General features: G+C 28.7%; 1 protein-coding gene across 5 annotated transcripts in view; it reads right to left on the bottom strand.

Moving 5' to 3' along the window:
* LOC112682388 (acetylcholine receptor subunit alpha-like) overlaps positions 1-19,700 on the bottom strand; it is a 276,407-nt gene that overhangs the window by 169,881 nt on the left and 86,826 nt on the right. For 4 of the 5 annotated variants that reach the window (XR_003148507.1, XM_025552968.1, XM_025552970.1 and 1 more), the window contains exon 3: positions 11,536-11,580. Coding sequence is in view for 3 of the 5 variants with exons in the window: in XM_025552968.1 (XP_025408753.1) it covers positions 11,536-11,580 (45 nt within the window). In the remaining 2 variants the exon portion in view is untranslated. Of the gene's footprint in view, positions 1-11,361; positions 11,490-11,535; positions 11,581-19,700 lie in introns of those variants that run through there. The other variant, XM_025552971.1, reaches the window with a different exon arrangement.

Here is a 19,700-nt window from a genome sequence, read left to right as displayed (position 1 = left end):
TTTATAACAGTAATTAAAATGCAATGTATGCATGGAGTGTTGTGTGAACGAAATATTGCGCAATGATAGGGATTCGTATCTAACGGTTCCGTTTTATAATTGGTACTTGACTGGGATTATTCGAAAATCGCTTTTATATACATAATTTCTTTAAGTCAATTATATGTGTTTACACACATTATCTCATGGCAATTAAAAGTTTTCTAATACTTGTATTTCTTAGCGTTCGTATCTTTCTGTGCACTTAATTGCTCTATTAAGTTGTAAATTTATTTGTATTTATATTACACATGTTTTCGAGGCATCTAACAACCTTTTGTAACAAATAAAAAATAAGTAAATGTGTATTTATTAAAGTTGGATAATGGAAGAGGGAGACAAAGAAACCCGGACGGTTATAGTTACTCCTTAAAAGCGAATAAATGTAAACATGTATACGTTTCTTAACCATTTAATTATAATACCATGCGTACATTAAGAGAACATGATAGTATAATGTCATAAAAGTTGAATTTTTAATAACGTGAGAAAACATTTAAATTAACGTTCCTTTTTGTGCGAATCACGCGATTACTATCGAAATAATAAATATCTTAACATGTTTTAAAATTGTTAAGATGATTGATGGTGTGTAATCATTTCCTAAACATGCATTATTATTATAATCAAAGAGCTCTGGAGCGTGAAATAACACGCTCACGTATGGAATAATATATATATATAAGTACTCGTATATAAATGGTATACAACCAGAATGGGCTTTGAGGCTCGGATTTATTTTCTTTTTTTATTATCTCCTCATTGTTTTAATTCCTAAGAATAGCCAAAATACTAATATCTGAAAATCATTTTAAAGAACGTTTCACAATAATCAACATCGAAAAATCAAAACGGACGATTAGTAACGTTTAGTAATCAGTGCATTTGTAATCAATAATACAATAGTTTGCAAAAGTTTTCAGATTAGCTAACAGGCAAATTCTAAATGTTTTACTTAGTTGTCTTAGTTGTATACTTGTACGTTCTTATCTGTATGGATGCATCAATGCGCATACTATAATATGGTATAAATTCACTGGTATCAAATTTGGTTATAAACATACTGGACCAAATGTATTCCGTGTTAAATTATCGATTCAAGATAATTACTTATTATTTATAAAAAAACAAACGGTGTTCCTATGTAAAAAACCAAAGTTAATATTGTCACAGTATACTTTTTTAGAGGTAAATTAATAAACACAAAATAATATAATCAATGTGTTGAAATTCAGTATAGTCTTTTAGAATTTTCCAAATTATATTTCATCAAATGCATAATTTAAACATAAAAAAAGGGATAAGCATATTGGAGTAATCACCTTATATGCCAGGCATCTACATACAGCAGTGGTTAATCATTGAAAAATTCGAACTTAAGTCAAAAGTGAGAACTGGGTAAGTCTTTTCGTTCTAAAAAAACGAATTCGTACAGACGCACGAGCAAATTACTATACGTATTATTTTTGTTCTGCTATAAATATTTCGAAACCGTCAAAATTGGTATTTTTTTATTAAAATAAAAAACAAAACTAAAACGAAATTGAAATCGCAATTACGTTTTGATAAAACTACGACTGGTGTTTTATTTATTACGACAGAAAGTTAACGAATAACATTATATTTGACGGTTGCAGTTTGTATGTCAATTTGATTTGCATGTGCGTGCAGTAAAGAAGATTAAAATATAAAAATAATTTTACGTATCGTGTTCTTCAATTCATATCAACCGACACAGTAACTGTATAGAATTATTTTTATACTAAATGTTATATTATGCTAATTATTATAATTTTTTTGGTTGGTTTTGTTTTTAAGCAAATATGTCTATACTTTTTTATAATTATAAGCCTTACTCGTTTTATCTTTAAGATATTTATTGTGAATACTATGATTTTATTTTACTAGCTGTATTAGCAGCAGTAATGAATTATTTATATTTTCAAAATATTATTTATTTAAATATAATTGCATTGTGTTCCGTTATCCTTTTTTAGCTTAAGCGAATTTATTTCATTGTTCATAATGATATTGTGTTATTTGTCGGCTATTATTTTCTTACGATTTCTACAATAATTTTTTTATTTAAAACAACGTACGACTATTTGTATAAGCTGATTGATCAACTTAACGTTTTATACTCGTATACAATTTAAAGCTATAAATAGCAGGCAGAAAAAGAAAAAAAAAGTAATTATTTTCTCGCGATTTATGTAAACCATATTTGTTTGTAAATAAAACAAAAAATGGTCATTACTATAGTTAATTAAAAACCGTTAATTTGATTAGCTTGTTGTTAACTATAAAAAAAAATTATCCAAATCTTAATTGACTTATTTACAATAACTATAGTTTATTAAATCATTCAAAATACACAAATACACATATAATTAATTATTTAAATTAGTCTCAAACACAACGAATAAAGATGGGAAATAGGAGTGCGACGATTGTGATTATGTCCTCACAATTTTAAGAAATTTTATCATTTAGTTAACAACAATGGGTAAGATCACAGATGTTTATGTTTTGGTTCGATTGTACAACACGAGGAGACATTTTTAATCGACTGTCATAGAACTTTCACGTTATATTTATAAGGACGTGGAAAGTGCACCACGGACTTAACAAGTAAGGCACTCAATTAAAGCTATACGTTATTTTCAGAAATCATAAGAGTCTATTAAAACATGTTCAAACGAATACGAATTTCAAAGTGTTTCAATTGTTTCGATATTTTCTGTTAATTAAATCTCGCCGGAGAACAGTGAGGTTAGACAGTGTACACTATTATACATTTAGTTATATCGTCGTTGACCGGGCATTTTACAAAGATTGTCTACTAACCTTGTAACTTTTTAGTTTATGAACGAGTCGTCGCTAAGAGTTTTTATATTCTCAATTACAGAATACTGCGAAACAACGTTATGTCATGTATTATGGGTAACGGTCTGTGAACCGTTCTATGAAAATATATAATAATAATATTATTATAATAACAGTGCGAGTATACACATTTCAAAGATAGTTTCGATAGTTTTGTCGTTTAAAGAATTATCACGGAGATCGCAATTCGAACCGAACAATACGATATTGTTCCGTGTAAGTTAGTCTTGAAAATCTAGGGGACGAGTGGAACTGCGATAAAGTTTCAGTGAGTAGCGTACAGCTAATAGCAAATTTATAGATGACCTATATTCGATGCACGCGGGTATGTATGAGGGATCACATTACGAAACACGAAGAAAACTTTTTAGCTTCCAGCAGTATAATTTCATTACTAAAACGTCTCGGTTCCTATTTATTTATTTCTACGGAATAATTAGTTTACTTATCGTGTGGTATAAAATGATCCAGTATTTTTCTGATTTTTTTTTTCTCCTTAATTTCTACCATTTTTGAACGAATCATTTGGATTTTTATTTAATAATAATAATAAATTCACAAATAGGTAAGCAACTTCTATACGAATAACATGTAAATGTGTATCACGCGAATCAGATAAGTTGAAAAAGGTTCGAGAAACAGTGTTCATGTATTTCGCATAATGAACAATAATTGTATTTAGGCTGTTAGCATACTGTTTGTTTACACATTTTTAAAAATATTCAAACGTTAAATTACAAAATACACGTTTCTTACTACGAAACACAATATTTAATCTTTAATAATTATGATTTTCTTATAAAATGTTGGTTTTAACTTGTGATCTGTATAAAGAGTGCGTTTATTTCATGCAAGTATTATACAATAATTAATTTTTAATAAACAATTACGGTATAATTAACACCTGCTTGCGTGACATAGCTCTTTAGACTTACGCAAAGCAAGATATTTCTATTAGATTGAAAGTTTAGAATTCAAGAAGATCGAGGGTAAGAGAACACAATTGTAACAAAAAAAAATAGTCCCTCGTAGTTTACTTGATATTTACCTTAGAATAAGAATTAATGAATTTTTCTTATTTTAATAAATAAACTTTTAGGTCTTATTAATATCCTAAATTGTAACGATAATCGTTATTAATGATTCATTAATATCCAAGAATATAATTATTTTGCGAAATATGTATTTTAATAATGTACTAGATTTATATTATTGTTATACTAGTCTAATTATTATTTTTTTAAATATCAATGTCATATAATGATTAGTTATTATGTTTATTTTTTGTTCAATTCAAGAAAAAATATTTTTCCATAAATTGTAATTATATATAGTAATTAATAAGATTAGTATTCGTATTGTATTTCTTGCTCAATACATTGGTTAATACTTTTTTTTTTTTGAATGATGGAATTAAATAAATATGATTAATTTGGATGTGCATTGTTATTATTACTCGTTAATTTATTCCAACATAGTTCAGTATAAATGTTTTATAATAGTATAGTGTTCGACTGTACTTTTTATTTTGTATACATTTATTTTAAAAAAAAAAAGAATTAACGAAAATTATATTAAAAATAACGAATCAGTATTTTGTATAGGCATTAAATGAGTGAATTATTATTGAGTCATGGGATTCTGTTCACTCTTTGTTAATGGATTTGTGATTTATTGTAAATGCATTAATATCACGCGAACAATAGAAGCGTGTGTATCGAAATTAAACGTGTAAATAGTCTAAATCCTTTGCACGCTAAATCGCCCTGCAGGATCCCACACGTAGTGTTTATACATTGTTAAACGTACGAATTGTCTGCGATGGTTGCCACGTCCAATATATGATTATTAGAGTTACCAATAATAAATAGTAATCAAATTTAGTATAATGTAATACTCTGTCACCGGTTTGAATCATCTAGCGTTGGATTTATAAAATACGCATTAGCTTTTTGTTTGTTTCAACAAAAAGTTTTAAATTTTTCAATGGTAGCGTACACTGGAGCGTTTGTTTGGTAAAATTTTCAGGTTACACACTGTTTTTAAAAAAAAAAAAAATGTAGCTTTGGTATATACATTACCTACACCAACAAATGTGCAGATGTCGTTTCGGGTTTTTGGTGTGGAGTCAGTTGTTATTACAACTATATTTCTTTATCACTTGTCAGTCGTTACAAGCTGTCTAGCCAATAGTATTTCACATTTCGTTAAATAAAAAAATGAAAGTATGCTGTACCACTCTGAAGTATACCGTATCAATGTCACAGCTCTACCGTCGTTATTTAAATATAATTTCTATAACTAGAACTTTGATGACTAACAAACCATAAAAATGTTTGAACGTGTTGTTCAGGGATAAATGGTAACCAACCTGCAGATTCTGTCAAGCAAGAATGGCTATAAATAAATTAACAACCATAAGAGAACCAATTATTGAGCTATAGATTTTTTATAGATCAGTCAAACCTTTTAAATTTTTGTAAAACTGTGTCAGCTCAGATCGACAAATAAGTTCTCTAGTCATACATATGACTATATATTCAGTCTAAAATGTATTTAATTGTTTTGAAAAATTCAAAATTGTTATAAATTATATAAGACATTTATCAATGTATGTATCATATAACCTACAATCAACAGCTGACTTCCACAACAGATATTTTTTTTTTTTATTATTATAAGCACACTATATAGCCCACTCGACAATTGTACACTATAGTTTTAACACTTATGTTTAATGGACTATAATTATGAAAATACCAATTCAAAACTTATACCTAATTATTATTCTATAACAAATAATGCAAAAAAAATTAAATCATTCATTATTAAATAGAAATAGATAATCGAAAATAATGTTTTGGTTACTTCAATTACAAATATCATCTTTTTATATATGTAGATACTAAATGACAATCCAATTTTTTACTACGTTAAATACAACGTTACTGATTTAAATATACATGAATGGATCTATGTTTATATTTTTAACGGTAAAATACTCACGTCACCAAGTAACATTCATAAATAAATAATAAATCTGGTAATCAAATAATAAATGGTTAGCTCAATACAATTACAAGTATATAATCATTGGTATAAATACAATTTTTCAATAACTTCAGTACTACAGTTGACAACTTTCTAAACAAACATTTTACGACTAAAATGGCAGAAATTGTTAAAAGATACTGAACAGACTATGTCAGCAATCGACGGTCAGCCAAATCAATAGCATAACGTGTTTATTATATTTACACATTTAATACAAATAAATGATAGAAACTATTATACACTGTTGTTTTGTTTCAAAAGTAACAATAATTTATTGCATCACATCGTTAAATTATGCGGTATTTGGCGGTCTATTATATTTTTATAATTGTACCTTACTGTTGGCGTTACAGGTACAATGTGCTCCACAGCAGTTCATGTTCGAGTAATTGTTTCATGAGGTAAGTCATCCTATTTGTTTCCATATTTTTATGTCCATTTTGTGTATTAACTGTGTTGATATCTGGTTTTGAAATCCCGTAGAATCTATTTACAATTATCGTTCTAATATTTTCATCGTAAATAAATTATTAACTTTTATAATTTTTATTTTAAATATATTTTTAGTGGGTGGGAAAGTTGAGGGTAATCTTCATTCGGTAGATCATAATTATTTTATAAATCCAAGTAACGAAAAAATATATATACATATATTAATACATTTTCATACGGGTGGAAGGTGTCTCTCAGTTGTCTGTTGTGTCATTTTCGACTTAATTTACTTAAATCATTTAAAAGTATTAAAAAAAAAAAAACTATTGGTAATTCTATATTTGTATATTGACGTTAAGGTATATTTATATATACTATGAGAACTAAAAAAGAGAAAATGACTGACAATATCTTGAAATGAGACACGTACTTGTCAAAATTTAATTTCAACATTTCTAACTTAATAACGACTTAAGTGCGTATGCATATGTATGTTAAGCACGATGGATAACTCGAAAGTGACGTGGTACATAAATTCCAACATGTCTCGTCGGATCACCCTAAACACGATCGCGTATCCGATGTCCAAGAAAACCTTGTTACCGGTGCACTGCAACAAGCCCAAATCCAAAGCCGAATTTGGACCTTAGTATAAGAGACACATGATGAACGGCTGTATAATTCTCGGAGTGTTCGTTGCATTCAATGTCGCTGTGAAGATAAATTTGTCTATTTTATAGTAAAAATCTGGGGCGTCATTTCAACTGATTAAATTTGCCGACTTGATGATATTTAAAAAATTATGGTTTCTTTTATATATATTTAATTATTTAATATTTGTAGACAGTAGACTATGAATAAAATATTTTTTTTCTCCACTATCCTATTTTTTTTTTTGTATAACGTCAGTAAAAAAATGTTAGTTGGCCATAAAATGTTGAAATTTTGATACAATGAAAAATTTTTAAAAACCCGCAGTCACAATTTTTAAAAATAAGCATTTGAATATGAAATGTTGATAAAAATCACGAAATTTGCATATTTTTGGTAGTTAAAGTTGATAAACATTTCAATATGTATACTTATGTAAGATTTAAAAATGTAATATAACGAAGTTGCTCTTTCCAGCGAACTAAAAAAGTTTACCAGAGCAGCGCAAAAAAATCAAAATATAATTTTCTAACGCTTATAACATTTTCTGTTATATTCTATCATATTCTGATCCGGTAAACTTTTTTAGTTTTGTATTGAAATAGTATGGAGCGAGCATGTAGTGTTTTAATTTGTATAGAAGACCTACATGCTACACTCTATAAAATGCTTGAACGATGTCTAAAAAGAGTCCTGATCAGTATTATTATTTTTCTAGGGCAGTTGAGATTTCGTCGGTAAGGCTATAGATTTGGTGAATAGATGAATACCTATTTTTAAATCCAAATTGGTCATTTGAGATTAAATGGTTATTTTGGAAAATAAAACGTAGACTTTTTAGAAATTCCTTTTCAAAAAGTTTTCCTAGAACGGGGAGTAAACTTATTGGTCGGTATGATTTGAACAGGTGTTTAGGTATGATGACAGCGAATTTCCAAATTTTGAGGAAGTCTAACAATCGAAATATTCCATTATAAATATGGGTAAGAAACGTTAAGGTTTTAAGAGATAGGTTTTTAAGGATTTTGTTTTTTATAAGCTAATTTTCAGATGCCTTACACGAAGGTAATTTTTAAATCAAAAATTTAGTTTCTCCTGGGAAATTGGTTTCACAGGTAATATGGATAGTTGTGCTGACAGGAAATTACGTATTTTAACATTAAAATTATTTCCTAAGGTGATGAGTGGGTGCGATTTAAATGTTTTGACTAATTGGGAGTCAAAAATATTTGCTTTTTCCTTATCAGTTGTTGCTAATAATTTAATAGCTAAATAACCATGGGCTTTTGGATCATTGTTTATGAAGTTTTCATCGGTTTTGTGATGTAAATTGCAAATCACTATATGGAATGATTTTTTCTGTTGGGTTTAATATGTATAAAAGTTTTCATTTTTATCCTTCAATAAATACATAACTTTTTGATATGAGTCGGTAGTGTGTTATTGTAATTCTAATTAATTTAAATTACTTTTACTAAAGAACTCATTTGAATAATTTTTTTTTTTTTATCGCATCACAAAAATCTTAGTACTCGAATATTCTGAACATTCGTTATTAGATTTAATAAATATAGGCGATGGTATATGGATTTTTGTTTCATTCGAATTCGAATTAATTTGATTAGTTTCCATATCATTATCTACTGAATTTCTAAGCACAGAGTACCCATTAAGTTGTTTAAGCTGGATTGAGGTAGATTGTTTTAGTTTGGGAGATAAACCAGGTTAGGTTATTAAGCAGTGGTTGCTGTCATTATCAGTTTCATTTGTATAATTATCGTTTTGGGAGCTTGTTGTTATTTTTGCGATAGAATAGCTATTTGATATTTTAATGGGTGCTATCGGTGGACGATTATCGGACGTATTGGCAGCCGTCATTGACGGCCGCGTTCGGTTATGTAATGATATTACACGGAACGAGTGTTCAGATTAATTAAAATTTTTGTTATCTAACCGTGGGACCCTCGAAGTTTCGAGCGTTCGATGAAGAGTTTGAGTCAGTGATTTTTCATTTTTGATATGATGCGTGAAAAAAAAGAATCGTAGTTGTTGACACAGATATAATAATAAATAAGCGTGAACATTTTAAATACATGTGTGTGCGATAATACAGCGCGTACGCGAATGACGATTTCACTAGGAATGCTATTTCATTTATGAACGTGTAATTTTGATTCTCTCGCTATACATACCACATTTTTGACTTTGACGTATATATAACAATATAACAGTCTGACAGTTAAATCTGGTAAATTTGAAGAAAATATACAATGAAGATTCTATATTTACTTTTAAATGTCGACTTTTGAAAATTAAATTTCATATCAAGGCAATAAATCACCGTCGTAAAAATTAAATTGAAGAAATACAATTCACACATTATATAATAGACATAATCAATAACAAGCAGAAATAACCGATAAGTTTGAGTACAAATATTTAAATAGTTTTGAAATATTTAATTTCTTTCGTTTAAACATTCGGAACATTGATTCGTCAATGCCATAAGTACAATGATGATCTACTCATGAAGTTTCCGATCGCTGACTCTCATAAGATAATTTAATATGCATATCATGTATATGTTGACGTATGCTATCGGCGTGGTCAACTGATAAAGTCTACTTTCTTATCACGTATCATTTAGATATGTGATGTAATTTAAGACTCATCCATATTACGCACACACAAACACAGGCGAATAGACATCGAAACTGACACAGTAAAGCTTACGCTTATTGTAATGTATTTGTATTAAATTAAAATATTATCACTGCATTCCTTCCTAATCGACCGTTCGCTGTTTCGGTAATCGTACATTGTAATTCACATACAATATGTGCACGCGCACAAGACGCTATCGTTTTGATAACCGCAAGGAATCTCTCTCTTTATCTCTAATAAGTTTTGACTATGTATTATATTATTAAGTTTAATTTATGAGAAAATTTAGTTCATTAATTTCCGCACGAGCGTGATATCTTTATTAGGTAAACATCGCGGCGCAATGCGTCGCGGAATAATATAGCGGTCTTTATGCTCGGCAAACCGTATGCGCCCAAGCGGTTCATGCAAATTTCACCCTTTATATTTTAATAACGAAAATTACTATTTCTATAGACTTATACGACATTCAATAGTCTCCGCAGCCTTCCCTTAGAAAATATAGTATATACAACCGTCCCTTGGAAACTACAATATACACGAACACTTTAATATATATTATTATAATCATCGTATTTACTAAAATTAAACTTGTGCATTTATCCATATGTAGACATAGAGTTTAGTCAAAAACAATGGTATGTCAAAATCTCAATGGTATTTCATATTATCCTATACTTTGTTATATCTATGACTATAAACACATCAGTGGACTTGCCCTGTGAACTAAATGTAAATAAGAAGACTGAGTGAAAAATATAATTTCAACGTTTATTATAGTAATTTAATAATTCGTTCTTCTTAATTTTCTAATTATAATTTTAATTTCTTAATTTTAAGTATTTAATGATTATTATTCGAACGGGTAAATTAATTATTTACTTATATAAGTAGTGCTATGAATATAGTCCAAATGCCTTTCTTTTTGTTTTGCTCATATATGAAACTATGCAAAATCTTATACTTTATTATTAAAGTTTTCAGTATGTATGTCAGCATTTTTAGTTAAATATATTTATTCCAACTTACTTTTTATATTGCATTTATTTATCTCACAATTTTTATTAGTCTCCGGGATACTATTTTTTTGTTTTTCATAACGTTTATGCCAAATTGAATTACAAACTAAAACGTTTGACAACGCCACAACTTAGTGGTTTAAAATTTATCGACAATTATTATTATTTAAAATAAGCATCTTTTTTTTTTAAAAAAAAAAAGATGATTTTGTGTACAGAACATTGAATTATAGTACATATATATATGCAGTGGCGTATTTTCAAATTTCTCGTGGCAAGGATTAAAGTTTTCTAAGAAAAAAATAATCTTGTAATATTATAGTAAATAAGTATAAAGTATGAATTAATAATTGTATTATTTTATTATTATTATAAATACAAATGAAGTTACTCGTATTTACAATCACATTATATTAACTAATGTTTTCTTACTCTATACCTTTATAGCGTGTGATTTATGACTTTGAACATTCATTTTTTTTTTGGGGAGATCGAGATCCGGGAAACCTTTGGAAATATGCCACTGTATGTACTCTTTATATATTATTTATAATAATTTATTTTATTCATTTATTTAATTTATTATCTTGGCTTTAAATAAAAGTATGTAAATTACGTGGTGTTTCGATAAAACGTTGGGTGTTCGATGATCCTTGAAATTTCGCACACTCTGATAATGACACGTACTCAAAAAAAAGAAAAAAAAATCTCATCAGTATTGATGTTTTTGAAGAGAAACGTGAAAATATGCATATTCTACTGAAGTATCGTAATATTCATCAAACTTTACCTGTTCAACCCATAGATTGGTGGTCATAATCTGATTTTTCAAGTTCTGAAACAATACAATATTAATTATTAATATTGATGAACATCGTATTCAATATATAATATTTTATTAACTAGGCTTATAGTTTAATTTAATATTTCTCCTCTTTCTCTTTGTAAGTAACTTCTATTTTATGTTGTACCTCATATGTAACTCGTTACCTAATATTCAAAACTAATTGTTAAACAAAGTTTTAATAAAGAAATACATTTATACGTATATAATTATACTTTTAATCAAATAAAATGATAAGTCGCGTGAACATTTGTATTCGAATACATTAAATAAATATAATTGATATAAATAAAAATAAATAATATAAATAAATACAAAGAGTCGTTTGTCATTTTTTAATAGTATTATATTAATAATTTCACTAAAATATGAACAAGATATTTTTCTAAATAGATATCCTAACGATAAAAAATACAAATAGATATTGGTTAACAGGATATTACAACTATATAAAATCAAACACTATTTTCTATTAAAAAGTAATGTAATTTAATTAAATTTTAGTAATGAGTAACGAGTAAAGTAATTTATTAATTTTTTTAAAGTAACTAACCCAACACTGCCGATTAAGTTTTTTCCAACGCCACTACACAATAATTATGTTCTCGTTATTTTCTAATTATTCGTACTAGCAGAACAATTAATGTTTTTTTTTTTTTTTTTTTTTTTTTTTTTTTTAATCGTCCACTGTTATAGCGGGTCCATTTAATGTGGCCTCACGTGTCACACGGTAGTTAACATCCAGACTTAGTGTGTGATCGGCGTGTGTTGTTAGTTGTATGTCATCATAAGATTTGCTGAAATATTAATTTTGTAATTGTTGTCATCGCATCAGTCAAATATTGAAGGGTTACGAGAAAACGTGCATTTTATGAGGTACAAGTTCTCAGACGATGGTGAACAAACGGATTATAAGGCCGTTCAATGGTACAAAAACCGAACTTGAAATTGCTGCGACGCCCATCGAAGTTCTAGCAAAGGTATTAAAATATCTATAAACGCTTAAAAATTTTAAATCATCGACTCCCCTAACCCCGTCAAATAGTCTAATCAAAACCTCTGTTTACCGTGTCAGCATAGGACGACATAAAATCATAATAATCCAGGCTGGGCATTTAACCATTTTCAAAACCCTGAAATATGACGTTAAAAAATATACTAATTTATTTTGTTCTCATAATTCTAAATAATTCATATAAGAAATACCCTTGTATTTTTATACTTAATTTGGAGATGATTTTAGTATAATTGATTAAAAATTAAATGTTTGGTTAGGTTTCTACATAACCAACGATAAAACAACGAACCATCCTTGTACGATAATATAAAACGAATAGACTTTACACTCGTTGTGTTTACTCGTATACATGTAAGCGTGGATAAATATTTGAATAAAATTTCAACAGAATTTCGGATTCGAAAACTCTAAAAATTCATTATAAAACCAGAATAAGTTCTAAAAAAGTGAATAAAATGACTTTGAAATCAAAAAGTCTAACAAATTGTCAACAAATTTTATATTTACTTTTAAATTCTTTTTAAAATGTATACCAAACAAGTTTGTAACAATACGATCATCGTATAGAAAGCTTTTGAAAACAATACAAAATGTAATATAATCCCCATCCCAATAATAAATAACGAATCAATACATTATCATACGAAAGGTATATGCATCATTAACATACGAATCGTTTTATTTGATTTTTCAGTTTTCGTTTTATATTATTAAACATAACATTTTCAAAGTATTATGGATACCCATTATTATCATTTTCGAGGATACGAGTTTTGCTCTATAAAATATTGTGTTTTCAGAGATATTTTTACTTTTATTTATTTCAAAAATTTTTCAAATAATTTTAAATAACAAATTCCCCAGTATACCTGCTATTTTTTCACTTCCAATGTAGTAATTTTTTTTTTTAGGTATCAATTATAGGGGTGTTGACCAGTTGCCCCCAACTGAATGTACCAGTTGCCCTCACATGTTAATATGTACACGATTACAATATATAGCTTGTAAAATAGGGGAGGTAAATATACAAATAATAAATAAAATTATTTATAAAAATAATGTAAAATAGTATAAAATAATGAAAAAATTTTAATATTTGCAATTATATATGATATTGTATTTTGTAATAAATAATAAATATAATATATTATACAAATAGTATAGATAAAATGAAAATTATAACGATAGAAATAAAACAATTCAATATAAATCGTAGTACACATCATATAATATGAAAAAGTTAATAAAATAATAATTAAAATTAAAAAGTATAATTATTTAAAACTAACAAAACATTGCCCTTTTCACTATACACTCGCGTAATATTTTCCATCGTGTTAACAACGTCAGTGCTTTTCGTCTACTAAAATGTACCTATCAAAGACATATATATAGGTATACATCGTATTATATAATAATGTCTAACAAAAAAAAAAAACTACTAATAAAGATAGGTTTAATAAATGATAATAACTAGTGTATTCCGATAAAGCGTAATATAATTGTCGTTAATATCATCGTTATAAATCGGCTATCCACTTAGACGCGTCTAAATTTACGTTTTTGTAAAATCCTGGCTTTGCACCTAGTAGTAGGTTATTATTCAATTATTACAATTTTCATTTTATCCATACTATTTGTATAATATATTATATTTATTATTTATTACAAAATACAATATCATATATAATTGCAAATATCAAAATTTGATTTTATCATTTTATACTATCTTACATTATTTTATAAATAATTTTAATTATAATTTGTATATTTACCTCCCCTATTTTACAGGCTATATATTGTAATCGTGTATATATTAACATGTGAGGGCAATTGGTACATTTGATTGAGGGCAACTGGTACATTTTGCTCTAGGTAATTTGGGGAGAATTGGTATAAAAAAATGTACTTTTGGGGGCAACTGGTACATGCCCCAATTATACTTCATTGTTTAGGTATGCATTGTTTTTTTGTGCATAAAAAAATATTATTTTTACATTTTGACGTTTGAACACTGTATATTTGAATGCATGTGTATTTGAATAACAAACAGTTTGCTGTAACCATAAAATCGTGTATTTATTGGCTATTGTGTTTTATTACTTGGCCAGTGATCGGATCGGTAGAGTGGGCAATCCGGATTTCACCTTTTTTTTTTACTGGCTTGTTCAACGCTTCTATTCAGTTTTTCATATAAATAAGACCATATCGTTGTTCTGCTTCCGCTGCTAACCATACACACCATAATAGTTTCTAGCTAGTCCTTCTACCTATGATACTACCGGCTCTGAAAACGGCCATCGTAACATAACATTCAACCATTTTAAGTTTCCGCACCTGTTTCTTCGAACCATTTAATAGTATTCGTTTTTTTTTTCTGATCGCAAAACTCTAGTCGATTAGTGTTTCTGTTACGTTACTCCGACGCACGAGACACAATCCGTAATGTACTCTACCGCGTCGTATAAACATAATTGTTATTATTACGACTATTACTATGTATAACAAGAACTAGATTTTTTATTTTACCACGAACAAATTTATACATTACACGTATACGGGATATTTGAAAATCGTCTCCGTGAAACGTAATGCCTTTCGAAGGATTTACATGGTAATGCAGCGTATCTGCGGTCTATTGAGTGTTTCAAGAACTTTCGACCATTGCTGGTACTTAGGATCCATTTTTTTTTTTTTACTTAAAAATATATTACGTTGTAGCGACTGCATGTACGGATTACAATAATATACGGGACACAAAAAATAATGTACACCGTATTTCCTTTTACGAGACATCGTGCAACATCGGGTACACGGATTAAGGAAAATAAAAAAAAAAAACGTTTCCCAATTATATGCAAGACAGTGTGAAAACGATCGTCTGCGTTCGCGGTAAGTATGAAAACGAATAAAAATTTTTCAAAAGATGAAAAAACGAATCCCAGCGATGCGCATTCCATACGCGTGTTGCAGTTACCGTAAACCACATTGAACCGGACGATGTGGTTAAACATTCCGCAGACCTCGTACTGAGACGCTTGCAAGTACAATGCAGGACGACAACGTCTCCTTAAGCTAGCGTGACGTGCGATTCGTTAATTACCGAAAAACGAACGATACCATTACGGACGACCATCGAGTTCGTACGAAATTTCCGTAACATTAATGTAGGGAACGCGTATAATAGTTAGCCGACACTCCTAAAATATGTTATCTCCTACTATCTTATACCGTAGCGGTTCCCAATCCATGGGCCATGATCAGGTGGTACTGGGCCGTGAACTATATTATATATATATTACTTACATATATTTTTAAAATATTAAATATCAGCAAGTGAAAAAGATTCGTTGATTGAACTCTCATGTGATCAGACCCTAAAATCAGTTTTTAAAAATACACCATTATTACTCTTCTAGTTAAATATTTGGCAAGACTTTCCAGCTATTTCTAAAATTTTACTTAGAAACTTGGTGGGCTATATTTCGACAACTTATGTGTCTGTGTGAACGAGCTTTTTCTACTTTTTAAAAAATAAATGTAGGAATAAATTGAATTTTGAGTGATTTAAGGCTAAAACTTTTCATTTTTAATCCAAATATTGATTCTCTCGTGGGGAACAATCCAAAATTACATTAAATTCTTTAACTCTTGAATAATCTGGTTCAATGAAGTTCTACTTTTTGATAAACAATTGTTTTTTAATAAATAAATTGTAATAACTGATGTATGTGCACATTATACATATATAACTATTGATGGGCCTCAACAATTTTTTAAGAAATTAATGGTCCGCACTACTAAAAAGGTTGGAAACCGCTGTTATACCGTATTACTGATTAGATTATAGATAAGGATATAATATGATCTAAGATTTTTTGACGCCCTTAATCCACTCATTACCTAGTTTGAGTAGAAGTAAAATTAAGTTTTTTAGTAAGTTTAAATAAAATTTAAGTAGGTATTTTGTATTATAACTTTAAACTTTATTACCTGATTATTTAATATTGTAATAATGTTATTAACTTATAAAATTGTAGATTGTTAATATGTATTAAAATATAAATTAAATAAAAATAATTTTCAGTTAGGTACCCCGGTCGCCCATAGCTTTCGCCAGTTCTGACTAGTACCTATCTGACTATCATAACATAGTATCTATAACTGTAGTATAAACTATTACCACCATATGATATTACCATGCTCAAATGACAAATCCTGTCGGCTAAAATACGGTTCGGACGAAATATGTGTCGGCTAAAATAAAGTTAGGACGAAATACGTGTCGGCTACAATATTTTCGGCTATTTTAAATCTCCTCATTAATGTACAATGTAATATACGCAATTTACACATTATTATAATCGATTTAAAGCTGTATGATTTGCACTCTAGTCCCGTTACCATTGGCATGTGCGTACACATTGTCGTTGTAAGCGAAAAAATAATAATAAATAATGATTTAAATAACATCGTATACCGCGCGATTATTTGATCGCATTCGTTTGTTTATATACATGCTTAAATGTTCCACGAGGACCAGATAATTTAAAGTAATGGAGTAATGGAGTTTTTATTACTTCCACCATTTGAAAATATTGGACCCTCATGAGTCACCCTGTATTTATTTTTTGTTTTTAAATCTGTAAATCGGTTAAATGACTCGGTGTGCGTTACTATTTATAATGCTCTTGGCCTTTTACATTGGAATAAAATTTCTCTTCGTCGACGATATGTTATATGATATTAACGGTCGTATTATTAAACTTCACGTAATCATCTGGCTACTGATTCATATCCGAACTACATCCTGGGTACTGCAATATTTATATATCCACATACTCATCAATCTACTGTGCGCCCTTAACGTGTTTGTTCTTAAATACAACATTCTTCATCCGCTCCGTCTTTTGTACGATACGTTTTCGGTACAACTCTCTGGTTTAAACGTAATATGTTTTCGAAACTACAGTTACTGCCAAATCAACCTTAAGTATGTCTTCGTTTCTGTTTTGGTGTAATGATTCACTCTGATAGAAACTTTCTACTTGTGATTTATTGATAACCAAACCAACATCGTTTTTAATCATTAATTTATTTTACGTGCATCCTTCTTTCCTATGTGTTAACGCACCTATTTGCGTTGTTTTTATCCAATTATTTTTTACTCTCACCCCATTAACTACTATATTGTACCAATTTATAATATATTCAACATCTGACTGATGAAATTGCACATTACGTAATTCGTTTTTTCTTTTATTTTATTCCTGTTTCGGTTGGTCGTCTAAAATTCAAAACGCAACCGATTTTCTGATGCACACATAAATATCGTATATTAAACTCAAAATATAAACTTAAATCTGCATTCACATCTCTTCAGTGAGTTGTTTCTACCTAGAATTCTTAAATAGCTCTTTCTGTGAATAAACTACATTTACTTTATGATTATTGAGACATTGGCTTATATAATTTAGCTTGCACCGTCGCAAATATTTTAACTCATCAAAGTTAACAATAATGGGATCAATGATAATTCTAAAAATTGTTTCTTCATCTCCTGTATAGAGTATACCTATAAAACTTCTTCGAACATATAATATTTATTGTTCGAACATCTGGACTATGTACGTTCGTTTTGTATAGACTAGGAAAATATTATTACATACATTTGGTATACTATTCATAACTTTTTGACGTTTATATAGGAAATAAATTTAATGTGAATAGAATACTAAAGGTTTTATGAGTATTCTAAATTATACTTGCTAAAAACGTTTGAAAGCACGAGATCCATATTATGATCATGTTATATGACCGAAATATCAAAACAAGATGTTTAGAAGTCAATTACTTCATGTACAATATTAATATATTGTATTGTTTTTATTTTTTTCAATTATATCGTAAAATATTTTTTATACATTTTAAAATGTATTGTTGTACCTAAACTTTTATTACATTTAGCCAGTAAAAACTATTATAAATAATAAATAACGGAGACAGAGTCGATTAAGAGTTGCATCAGCGAAACACTGTGTGTTGTTTTTGATTTTGAAAGTCTCCAGGTATGCAATTTAACCGGTACTCGTTTTCGGTATAAATTTTCGAAACTTTTGGATGAAACAACGGTGTGGGTGGGTGCCAGGAAAAAAAAATAATAATAATCCCACTCACTTCCTGCAGATATTATTGTGCCACGGAAGCGTTCCACCGGGAAATACGATAAAATTCTGTTGTGCGTTTTGCCAAACCACACTACGATGGGGACCTGCGAAGGAGAAGGAATGAAAATGAGTCCCGCTTGAGACTAACATCGCGTCACTAAGCACGTCTCGACACCGGTTAGGTAACTTTTTAACGCCCGCACGTTGACACCATGAGCCGTTGACAAAACTTGTAAGGAAATTTATTTGATCAGATTTTCAATAATATTCCGAAATCATGTAAATAATGTACAACGGATTAAGTACACCGCATAATGATAAGAATAATAATGTCTAGGGATAATATAATACGTCGTATGCGTAAATTTCTCAAAATTCTTCGAATCCAATAACGTGATCGTCACGATGAAAATTCGTTTGTCCGAGCTCATAAGGTTTCACGTGAATACTACTCATCAGTGGCGTATTTAGGAATTTTGCTAGGGGGGGGGATGAAATATATAATAATACATCCTAACACCCATAAATTCGTACATAATATACATTTTTAAAATCCCCTAACTTGTTACCTATTGAGGTTAGTGTGGATCAAGGCAAAATAAGAATTAATCTTTATAATTACCTCATCATTTTCCAAACAAATTTTTTTATTTGTACTAAAATAAGAAAATAAAGTTTTTTTTTTTTGTTTTTGAGTATTACTCATATTGTCTTAAAACTTCACAGTTACAACTTACAAGACGCAAAAAAATAAAGTCGAACAATAGTCAATTCGGCAGTAAGTCAGTATTCAAAATGGCGCGGCGTTGCTATCCGTCAACGACCAACGACCGTACATATCTAGTTTTAACGAATCACGATATCATACGATAAAATATATATATATATATATATATATATATATATATATATATATATATATATAT

This window comes from Sipha flava, unplaced genomic scaffold (assembly GCF_003268045.1).
Source record: "Sipha flava isolate LNK unplaced genomic scaffold, YSA_version1 202_pilon_pilon, whole genome shotgun sequence".
Taxonomy (NCBI): Eukaryota; Metazoa; Arthropoda; class Insecta; order Hemiptera; family Aphididae; genus Sipha; species Sipha flava.
The sequence above is the reverse complement of the archived record's forward strand: the minus strand, read 5'-3'. Positions and strand labels throughout refer to the sequence as shown.